Here is a 12,424-nt window from a genome sequence, read left to right on the forward strand (position 1 = left end):
AAACCGATCAGTCAGATTAAGAGTTACTTTCGTATTTATATATGTATATAGTAATATTCGTCTGGATATAGGTTATAATTTTAAATGTAAGTAGAGAATGCTGCTCGCAGACATTTTAAGAGGAAGAGTGAAGGTGCACAAGGACTTGAATAAAACATGAGTCACCTAAGCCCTCGGGAAGCGAACAATGACAGTTCACTCTCTAATGTCATTTTAGAGCCGTTTTATAGTTACTACCGTTTGGCCTCTGACCGAGACTTCACGACAGTGTTCCTTAGAAATTCCAATCTTTGAAAATGATTTTTTTAATATTATTTTACCGCCATCCATACTAATATTATGAATGCGAGTGTGTGTGTCTGTCTGTCTGTTACCTCTTCACGTTGAAACCGTGGCTGGACCAATTTTACTGTTTGATATGGAGATATAATATCTCTATACTGACGGACTTATAGTCCGTCAAGAAAGTGAAGAAATTAAAAAGTGGGAACATCGTAGTGTCATCCCTTTTTTCTTTGATTGATTTAAAAGGGATGACACTACGATGTTGCCACTGTTTAATTTCTTCACTTTCTTGACAGACTGTACTTTTAGTCCCGGGAAAGAACATAGGATACTTTTAATTGCGGTAAAATGTACAGTTGTCGCGCGATTAACGAATTTTGGAGTAAAGGAGTTGCACCCGTCATCTAGGTTCCAGTCTATTATAAAAATACTCCTTGAATCGTGGTAGAATTGCATTCGATATTTAATTTCGATAGCGAAGTTAAATACTACCTGTAACATTATATTTGACATTCAATGCAATTTACTGATTATTGCATTTTTTGTCAAAAAAAAATTAGTTAGGCCCGTACTTGCACAAATCTGGGTTAAAGTTAACCCCGGATTAAATGTCATCTCCTTCGTAAAATATATGAAGAATGTAAAAGATAACTCACTATTTCACCCCGTATTAACCTGGATCTGCGCAAATGAACCTAAGTGTAGTACTCAGTTTTTAGAGAACTTAATGACTTGATTATTTATTAAGCTTTTAAAGTATCAAAGTGGTACAATATCCTTTCAGGATATCGATGGTACTAACAAAGTTAGTTAGTCCATAGACCGCCGACCGCTGCACTCACAGATAGCAATCCAGTTATCGGACAATAGCTGATTTGCAATTTGAGACCTAAATTGTCCAATATCTAGTTTAGTTATAATGAACTAACTGTTCCAATCGTGGTTCTAATACTAACATTAGTGAAATAGAGAGTAGTTTTGTTGTTGGAAAATGTTGCGGTACAATTTCTAGCAGGAAAATATTTGTTGCTATAAATTGTTTTACAGTTAAATAGAAGATTTCTGTAAGTAACTAAAGATGGCTATTATTAAAAAAAATAGATTGACATATTCTTTAAAAATAAACTTGACACAGTGATTGATAAAGTTGGCCTCTTTTATTTATTATATTTTATTGTGCAGTGCACATAAAAAGATACAAAAGAAATGAAAAAAGACAAAATATTCATGTGTCATAATGGCAGTCTTCTATTTAGTTAAGTTAGTAATAATTAGGTAAAAACTTTACCATTTTACTTTAAAAATAAGTTCCATATTATATTATCCCAAAAATGTTATCTGTGCATATTCTATTTTAAAATTGGAATTGAAAGTTTAAATTTTGGAAATGGAATTCCGTATTCGACCGAAAAGGTCGGGGTAATGACCTCTGCTCTCGAGTCGTAATTAAACTTTTTGTCCGTCCGTCCCCCATGGATATGGCAATTGTTTATTGTATGTGGATCAATATGGTTCTAATCGTTGAGTTTAATGGCCATAGACAATAAAACTCAATATAGTTGTCTTTGTTTTGATGTCAGTGCGAAATATTATAATAGAAGTTAGTATACTTACCTTATTTGATATTTCTATATTTCTTCATATAGGAGCAAAATACAACTTTTCGGATTAAGCACGAATTCGTAAAGGCTATTAACATCTCATAAAGGCGACAAAACATAGGTTAAAACTTTGTATTAAAATCCAACTTAGATTTTGCAAAATAAAACCAACTAAATAAGTACCTTTAATATTTTGCTCTTATTCTATGTTTCGTATAGTTTTACTGTTAAAGAAATTATTCAAAAACTGACACGGTTTCCATCTTTTACATAAATAAAAATATTTTTTTATTCTGTTAGTCTCGCTAAAACTCGAGAAAGGCTCAACCGATTTGTCTCATTTTGGCCTTGAAACATTTGAGGAAATTCAGGAAATTCACCGGATCGTCTAGTATTGCATTGTATCTAGTTTACTACAGTCGGCTAGTCTCGTAGTTAGAATGGATACCTAGGATCGTTCTAACCGATTTGACCTTTGAAATTCCAGTGCCCGAAGCTAGGAGCGATGGCATTTAGGTTGCGATACAATACCTGTAGCTCTACCATGAGTTTAAAGCTATGGTATTTATCGATACTCGATACTGACTACGTTAATATTTAGTATGGCGATTTTAGTTTCGCAAGTAACTGCTAGAGGCGCTGTAAAAGCCATACTAATTTACGTAGTCGGTATCGAGTCTCGATAAATAAGTACTTAAGCTTTAAACTCATGGTAGAGCTACAGTACAGTTGCAATACAATATAATATGTAATCGCAATGTATATCATAAGAACATAAAATATATATAGACTGTAGAACCTTAGCTATGAATATGATATAAAACTAAAGAAAAACTAAAAATATACTTTAAAAGAAAATATAATATGTGCAAGCAAAAAATTGCCTACAACATTTCTTGCTAGTTAGTGACTCTATATTATAGCATTAGCAAATTAAGCATTTTCTACTTTGCTTATAATTTATAAACATCACAGCAGGACCATCTTTTTTTTTATTTCGCAAAAGCATCAAGGTGTATAGAAACAAATCAAACGAAGGAAATTGTTTCTAAATTCGAATTAAAATTTCTAACTCAGTAGTTCCAAATATTTGTTTTTAAAAATCTCAGGTGTCCTAAATATTTTTGGAAAATGTTGATGATCCATTATGATTTATGATCCTGCGGTGCGGGATCCCTAATTTTGACTCCAAATTTAAATTTGACTCAGTTGCTAGTTGTTCCACAGACTTGTTTTTAAAAATCTCAGGTGTTCTAAGCATTTTCCGAAAATGTTGATGATCTCTGTCTCCTGCGGTGCGGGACCCCTGCGACATTCTGTCACGCCGCCATTTATCTCAATCGTTATTCGTCACAATTACAGCGGTGCTTTGATCATTTATTAATTTCATTTGTTTCGTGGAAAACATTTATTGGCGTTTAATTTTTTTGCCGAAAAAACGTTTGGTCGCCGACGAAAGTAGTGCTACAGATTTTGGACCTTAAGTTCATATTAATAAGGTGGAAATCTAATTTGTTGACGGTACGACGAATAATACACTAGATTCTAAAGTACGTTCCATTATCCATACCGCATTTAAACTTTTGACAATAGTGGCAGGGAAACAACATAGAAAAAAAATAGACAGACAAAGATGATAATTATAACCTCCACCTTTTTGGAAGTCGTTAAAACATGTTTGTTCGTTTCGTTTATAAGAAAGTGTAATGATGTGATAATACTCGGAAGCCAGCACTTGAACCACTACAGTTTGACACTTGACACTGTCAAGTACGGTACTTACTTACGAGTACTTGACGCAGTCCTCTGTCACATTGACACCTACTTACATTCCCAGTTATAAGTATCCTCAAAAAGTTTTCAGAACCAAAATACAGCTGATACTAACGGCCGTATCCGTCAAAGTCTTCATTAAAGTTTAGTTACAGTCTTTATTCGTTAATTAATGTCTCTGAGTGCGTTGTAACTTGAAAGTCAATAATGATAGATTAGTCTAGTTTAAAATATTTTAGATTTAAACACGAAGTTTTATTGAGAAGAGAGAGGAAGATAGAAGTCAACATATAATAATAAACAATTTATAACTTAACATAAACTAATTATAAACCATGATTAACCTTTCATCGCCACGGTTAAGTTTCTAAAATAAACTACAGTTAACAGTTCGCTTTCGAATGTTAACAGAGAATTCCTCTTCAATTTACCTGAAACTATTTTCCATGTATTCTTACAGAATATCATCATTATTGTTATATTAATACACGAGCAAAAAACTTTGGATCCCCATTGCCGAAAAATGAGGAAACGTAGGTGAATAAAATTTTGCACAGTTATAGTTTATATGATAAAGGAGTGCATCGAGCTAATATTATTTCGAAATTATGCTTTTATCATACATTTTTTTAACAAATAAAACATTACACACACTACAATGTGCACAATTACTGCACACTACCATCTTTTTGAATGACAAGCCTATACAAACGAATTATACTCTTTTGTTTATGGTTGAAGCCTGTTGTCAATTAATTAAAAATGGATTGTTGTTTTTTTATTAAATCTGAAATAGTCAATATTTTAAAGTTTAAATGGTGAGTCAAAAGAAGAAGATAATTAAATTTAAGGTCGAATTTCGACCATTGGGCGATCTCTAGTATGTATTACACAATGTGCACACTACCATCTTTTTGACTCACAAGCCTATATTCGAATTTATACTCTTTTATTTCTGGTTGAAGTCGAGTTCTGACCTGATCATCGATATTATAATTATTAATTTTAATGTATTCTAGAAGACGCAAACAATAATACATTACATTTACTATCAGAAGATAAAACAGTTGATTGTTAATTTGTTTTAATATCTTTTAATCAAATCGTATTGACTTTCAACCTTATAAGTCATTGCCTATCATTTATACAAAAAAAAGTATAAGCGTCAAAGTATCTCGAATTCATAAGGCAGTTTGAGGGTAGGCTGAAAGAAGTGAACATTACAAATTGATTACAAAAATGTCTTTCGCGACTATGAACAGAAATGTGACAGTGTACAATGTGATACAGTGAGTGAAGGCCAAAGGTCATAAGGCCAGCCATGGGTAATACCAACTCAGGCCAGGGTCAGACCCGCCAGAACAGCAAGAGCCGCAAGTCCAGAAGTCTGCCGACTTCGCCAGAAGTTCGGAGGTATGTATTGAGAGTTGTGTTGGAAGTTGTTGACAATCCATGTGTAATGCCTGAGTGAGACAGCCAGTGATTGAAGCGAGATTCGAAGGATGAGAATCAGGCTAAAGTAAAAAAAACTTGCTTAATCTTTGGAATGTTCTAATTTCAAAAATGCTTTTTTAAATCTATTTTCCTTGTAACCGAATACACTTCATTGGCAACAGATTTAATATTTTATACACATTTATAAATAAATACAACTAAAGTTATTAAATAGGGACAAAAAAACTATATAGGTAATGTTTTCATTCAATTTCACAGGTCTTCAATAAAAAAAGAATCTGTAGAATTTTCTAACGTTTTAAGAATTACTCAAGACACATTTTCTGTCTATTTTGTATTCATATAGGATTACTTTACTCATTAACTACGCAAACTTGCTGGACTAAGACAAGATAATGATGTTTTTCCTCTAATACCTTTGCCCTACTTTCAGACAACGGGGATAAGAAAAAGTGTAATATACATAATATACTTGTATATCCATACTTCCATACTAATGTTATAACGAAAGTGTGTCTGTCTCTCTGTCTGTTACCTTTTCATGCCCAAACTGTTGATCCGATTTCGCTGAGATTTTGTATGGAGATACTTTGAGTCCCGGGAAAGGACATACTAAGGATACTTTTTATGCCGGTGAAATGTACCCGCACGATAAGCGAATTTTGGCGCAACGGAGTTTCGAGCGTCATCTAGTTTCTAATTTTCTTTATGCTGATGCTGGCTTCTCACGGCGCGTAATATTACGAGCCGCGCCGCGCCAGCTCGAAGTGTGAAGGGCTGTCTCGAGGTTGCGCGGGCTGGCTCGAGCAGGCGCGTCCGACCCGACTGAAGTTGGTTACTTTTAAGGCGTGGCTCGGCGCGGCTCGAGCGGCTCGTGATGTTACGAGCCCTGAGAACGGGTAGCGCGGACTCGTCTGTTGGCTGCATTAGATTAAAGAAATGTTGATTAGACACATTTTTATACAATAACATATTTACTTACTTGCTAGTTTCCCACTGCGCGTAATATCACGAGCCACGCTGCGCCAGCTCGAGCCACGCGTCGTGTGAAGGGGCTGGCTCGAGCAGGCGCGTCCGATCTGACTGAACTCGGAAGTGAGTAACTTCAAAGGCGCGGCCCGAGCGGCTCGTGATATTACGCGCCGTGAGAATGGGTATCGCGGACTTGCCTGTTGGCTTGTGCTCGCTCGTACAATAATGCTGGCTACTCACGGCGCGTAATATCACGATCCGCGCTGCACCGAACCACTTTGTACGAGCGAGCACGAGCCAACAGGCGAGTCTGCTCTAACCGTTCTATCCGTGAGGCGCGTAATATCACGAGCCATTCGAGCCGCGCCTTTGAAGTTACCGACTTCAATTCATTCGGACGCGCCTGTTCAAGCCAGCCCGCGCCACTTCGAGCCACCCCTTTACACGGCGCGTGTCACGAGCTGGCGCGGCGCGGCTCGTGATATTACGCGCCGTGAGAAGCCAGCATAAAAGTTATTAACAGAAACAGTGTATACCTTAAACAATGTTTTGTGTTTGTCTGATACTTTAAAAAGTGGCTAGACAGACTGACTACGACTATAGTCTATAATACGTTTTGTATTTTATCTATGACCTCTGTACACTGTATAAGTGTATACCCTGAGTGGTGAGGATTTTTTTGTATAAGCGTAAGACATAAATTTTCTAGTCCTTACTAGTACTACACGTTTTTGCTATATTACTATGATCCTTGCAACTTTTTGCTTTTCTAGAAGTCTTCAGAATTGTTTATCTGTAAGTTAACATGAAATTAACATAAAAACAACTTTACTTGCATAACAAGACACTGAGTGACAAGGAAATTATACTTCTATCCAGCTAAACCACATTTAGTCGTTCTTACCTTTTCGAGATTGTGGGAAGGTAATAAAGCTTTATGACAAAGGAATAGGTCTAAAGGGAACAAAAATAAATACTTTAATAATATTACTACATGACGCCCGTAACTAACCTAATGAAAAACTATCCTATATCCTTTTTCGACCCTCAGAGCATCCTCAGAGTATCTCCATGCCAAATTTTATCTAAATCTGTTCTGCCGTTTGAGCATGAAGAGATTAAATCTTAATATCTGCTAAACAAACAGACATACTTTCGCAATTATAATATTAGAAGGATTTTTTATAAAACAGTAGTTCGCGCAATAAAAAACTTAAAGAATCCAAAACTTAAATGCAATAGCATAGTAGCTTCTAATTCTGAAAAAAAAAAACTGAATAGTCCATAATACTTGTGTAAATAATGTTAAATCAATTGTTAAACTACCGTTACTTTCTGGAAGTGTAGTTTGTAATTAGAATAATATTTTAGCGCGAACTTTCGTCGTAAATTTCGAATGGTGTTCTTTGTTCGAATGGCGTACCTAGTGAAAACAAGCTTACTTAGCGCGTAGGGCTAAAAATACACGAGCCTGATTTAAGTGCAGTTTAGGGTTGCCAATAATACTAGGTTGCTAATATATTATGTGCTCTATAAGTGTTGTCATCAACGGCTAGCATTGCTTTATTAAAAGCTTTTACGTGTCTTGTCTATAAATGGAATATTGCAAGTTAAAATTGACTAATTATCTTAGAAGGCAAGATAATTGCCGGCTTTCGATTTAGCTGCACGAATATGCAAATTGCTCCACAATACTGTACAATAATATGATACCGTAAAACTCATCTGATGAATAATAAAAATAAAAAAACAGTATCTGATAGCAAAAAGTGAGAAATTAAATTAACTCTAGCAATGCCGCGGCCGGGGTAATTGGAATAAAAAAAAAATGATTTCCTTTTCCTTATAGCGGCTTATTTTGTGTGTGAAACATGCAAATATAAAAATTTATCCAAAGAAAAAGGATATTTTTTTTAAATCTGCCGTCAAAATTTGCCATCAGATTCTGGCAGACCAATAACTAGGAACTCTGTAATTAAACTACTAAAGTCGAGTTTAGGCTTGTTCGATTCGTCTTGGTTAGTTTCCTTTAGTTCAGTATTTCCCAACCTTTTCCAGTCACGGATCCCTAGAAAATCACTTCCCAAGCCGAAAGCCAGATGTAAATTGCACAGCTGCCAAGTGCCAACCCTAGCGCAGTGCATCGATCCTGACCGTATCAATATCGTTAAATCTTTGATCTTTACATCACTTAATTCCAGTAAACAATACTCGTACTTTATAGTGAAGTAGACTGTTACTTGCGCATAAATATTTAGTTTTTTTTTTCTATTTATGGAGCTTTATATTTATGGAGTTTTATATTTATGGCTATTGGTGTTTAAAGAAACTCTTAGAGCTATTATTATGCTTCTGAGTAATTCTGGAGGCTGGAAGTTTAAATATGCTGTGAGCCAAGGATTATTTAAAATCCTTATAAAGGCGGAAGCATATCAGTCTGTCTATTACTTCTTCAAGTTGAGGTAAAAAGTAAGCCAATCTTCATGAAATTTAGTTTGGAGATTTTCTAAGTCCCGGGAGAGAAAAAATAGTTTTTATCGCGGAAAAACGTACGAATATGGAATACCGTGTAGTAAGTGATTAATGAATCCTTCTATCGTGGATTCTTGGAAATCTATTGTTATTCTATTGTGTCTCGCTCACCGCTGAGCTTATGAGTTATGGGGCTTGATGGGTTAAGGTGCAGTTGCGGGCACCATCTATATAGTAATGTAATAAATAAGAAATTAATATATCCAAAATTATCTTGCCTTCTGAGGTAATTTCTTCTAAGGTACTAAAATTCTTAAATTGAAATTTCATGGGCGTAAAATATTTTATAACGCCACAAATTAAAGCGCGGTTCCTACCTTAAATATGAACGAGAGCTATAAAACATAACCTGCCTTCGGTACTGTAGTAAATACTGAATAAGTCAATATTTTAATAAACTTAACGTTTTGCGCCAAATCTCGCAAACAGAATAAATTCCGTGACCTGGAAATTAAATGACTTATGAATACTTAAGGCGTGTACACACTATAGGCAGCGAGGCACGCGAGGCAGCGCTACAGGTAATTTTATACATATAGGTGGACTCTAAAGTCTAAACCCATAAAATTATTACCTTAGGTATCTGCCTCCAAGCTGCAATAAATTATTTTGGACCCACGTAAAGTGTCGAGCATCTCATATTTAATATTTTGAATCACTTTAGATCTCGATTCTTATTAGAATAAACTTTGGCACTCGTAGACTTGTGTCAATCCAAATCGCCATTGAAAAGATAACCAACCAAAATACCACAGAAACTGAGCATTAGAGCCATGCCACACGATGCGGTGCTGAGGTGGTGCGGCGCCTGACCAGTGCCGCTCCGGATTCCTACATAATATAAAAATGTATGGCATGGCACACAGCGCCGCGCCGTCCGGTTCGCTCCGGCGCTGCACCGCACGCGCATCGGAATCGAGACGAGGCGGGGAGGGGTGTATGTGGAGCTCGAGTCCGTCGCTACTACAGTACTGCAGAACGTTGCGGCGCCGAACTCAGCGTGTGGTCGGTACTTCGGTAGTCCGGCGAAATGGTCTGCGGTGCGGCGCCGCGCCGCGTCGTGTGGCATGGTTCTTAGTTTTCACGGCGCGGCGCAAGCGAGGCGACTGGCGAGGTATTGTAGTGTAGTATGTATGCAGCCTTATTGGAAGGTGGTACTCGGTAAACCAGATCCACGCCTCTGTGTCACGAACGCTTATTGTGATTTAAGTCATTTCTTTGAATTTAAGCTGTGACTTGAAATGCGATTAAAATGTGTGTTAAATGCGGATTGCCAGACGCGTAATTTTATTGAAAAAACTTTTTTTAAACTAAGATTTTGCATTAGATGGCTAGAAATCCTACAATTTTAAATCATATTAATTTAAGACAATATGAGAGTGGATGAAGTAGGTAACAAACATTTTAAAATATACAAAAAGAGTAATTATTGTCCAAAACATAATACATTATAGGTATTATGTTTTGGACAATAATTACTCTTTTTCCCTTATTCTTTGAACAAACCTTACCTACTTCGTCATCTGGCTAATATTATATCTGGCTAGTGGCTACACATAAAATCCACAGTTTTTTATTTCAAATCATTTTTCGGCCCTAAAGCCTCCATTAATGAAAAAATACCGCAATTTTTTAACTGTTACTTACCTGGTTCTTCCACTCACGACTTTTATTATTTAAATCATTAAATAGCGTGTCTAAGACAATACATAGATGTACGGTACAATTTTAAACCCGTGGAAAAATATTGAGTAAAATCTCCATTGTCACCACTCACCCCCAAAAATTGCGCTCCCGCAATATAAAGTCGTGACGAGTCATCTGATGGAGTTGCCAATTACCGGCAACACGTGTGTCTCGTGACGTGACATGTCGTGTGACGTGTCGTGGCATGACACGCTTCATTTCCGACCCAACCCGTACCGCCCCAGACACTGTCACGTACTCATTTTGGGAGTAGCTTTTGGTCTTTTTAAAGTGTGAACGCCGGCTCTTTAGATTTTAGGCTGAAACAATGTGGAAGATCTGCATGGGGGCGCACTGTCTAAACGAGGTTTTATCTTTCAGGAAGTGCGTATTTACATCTTGCCTACACACAGCGTGTTCCGTGCGTATTTATTCCGTTCGCGCGTTATTCGAATTTCGAACTAGACTTCGGTTAAGGGTCAATTCAGACCGCAACGCGACGAGGCGAGGCAGGGCGCGGTGGGGCATAAATTTGTATGGATTTGACAGATTTCAATTGCGTGAGATGTCTTGCGAATCTGTCAAATCCATATAAATTGAAAAGAATATATCCTTAGGCTTAAGGGTACTTATAAGACTGCTCTACATTGGATACTTCTTCGCGCGTAGACTTTTGACAAACTATTTAGAAATTAATAAGCATTGTAAGAGCTGTTAAATAATTTAGTACTTATATCACAATTCACAATGAAAGTTGTACTTAAAAATACGATCAACAAATGGAAATTCATTTTGGGTCGACTAACAATTTTTCAAGTCCATCTGTCGGTTTTTTGGTCCGATGGATTGGTTTTGATAACAGATGTCTAATTACATGCATAAGGACCCCTCTGGGGCTAGATCAATCCTAGATGAGTACAGGGGTTTGTTGTTCCATTTTCGACTTTATCCTGTTAGGAAATAGGTCTAGTTTAGCGCTCTACATTTTCAACTGACTTTTTCATTCAGTACACTCCCAGCCTGCGCCTAAATGTCAGTTTCTACAGGCGCGGCAATCTATGAAAGGGATTCAAACTACGAATAATAAAAACTAAGGAAAAGTAACTCCGTCAAAAAACATGCTCCACAATACTTGTCAAAAAAGTGTACCTTAGGTACACATTTCAATACATTTGCAATATTTAGGTGACCTTGATCGGTACTAGGCTGACGTTACATGACAGATCAAAAGGAACCAAAGTTAAAACGGTAATAGTATGGGAGTTACGATTCCTTAGTTTTTATTATTCGTAGGATTCAAAATTAAATGTGGAATAACATTTTAAATCACACAAAATTCTTGACATTTCAATCGAACATCGGCATTTTATTATGCATGCCAATGCCTTGCTGGCTACGGTGTCAAGTGCGAACTGACCCTTATAACTTCAGTTGTCCTCTTTTCGGTGTAAGCTCTCTCTCATACTTCTTAATTCTTCTTTTTCATATACCTACCTATTTTGTAGCTACTGACGCTACTGCTATACTTACCGCAAAATTGGTTACTCCAAACAAAGTATCGTGACATGTAATTAGATATTCTGGTGACTGTCTAGTATCAGTTTCATAGTGACATTCTCTCTCGACAGATGTGCCGTCTACAATGACATTTTGAACCTTATTGTTTTATTAATAAGGTTGACAACTACACCGGCTTAAGAGCGAATAATATGCGAAAGACCCTTATGATACAAAGTTTTGATATCAAAGGCCTTATTATTTTAGATAATGCCGTCATTTATTTTAGAACAGTGCACCTTATTCAGCATTGTCGTGTGATAATCATTTTTAATTATGACCGGTTTTAATATTTTATTAAATTTTAATATGTACATAATATTTAAAGCGTTTATGTCACAAATAATATATAAGCTTTTTTTGAACTTTTTTTTGCTGTTCTGTTATGATTTTAATTCAATTAAATTATAACGAAATACATATTGTATAGTTTATCTTACGTGGAGATGGAAGTTATTTAGAATTATAATTCGAATTCGAACAATAAAGGTTTATAAACTGCTAGCGCCATCTAGTATCCAGTAGCAAACATAAGTAGTAATTTTCAATTTAGTTTTTTAAAC

At 36.1% G+C, this 12,424-nt stretch overlaps 1 protein-coding gene across 7 annotated transcripts in view; it reads left to right on the forward strand.

Moving 5' to 3' along the window:
- LOC121729825 (protein sickie) overlaps positions 1 to 12,424 on the forward strand; it is a 239,802-nt gene that overhangs the window by 137,426 nt on the left and 89,952 nt on the right. Inside the window, exon 1 of one of the 7 annotated variants that reach the window (XM_042118461.1) lies at positions 4,947 to 5,072. The exons of the other annotated variants lie outside the window; for them this stretch is intronic. Within the exon in view, the coding sequence (XP_041974395.1) occupies positions 4,981 to 5,072 (92 nt within the window). The 5' untranslated portion in view covers positions 4,947 to 4,980. Of the gene's footprint in view, positions 1 to 4,946; positions 5,073 to 12,424 lie in introns of those variants that run through there. 7 annotated transcript variants of the gene reach the window in all.

The sequence above is a fragment of the Aricia agestis genome, chromosome 8 (genome assembly GCF_905147365.1).
Source record: "Aricia agestis chromosome 8, ilAriAges1.1, whole genome shotgun sequence".
In the NCBI taxonomy this organism is placed as follows: Eukaryota; Metazoa; Arthropoda; class Insecta; order Lepidoptera; family Lycaenidae; genus Aricia; species Aricia agestis.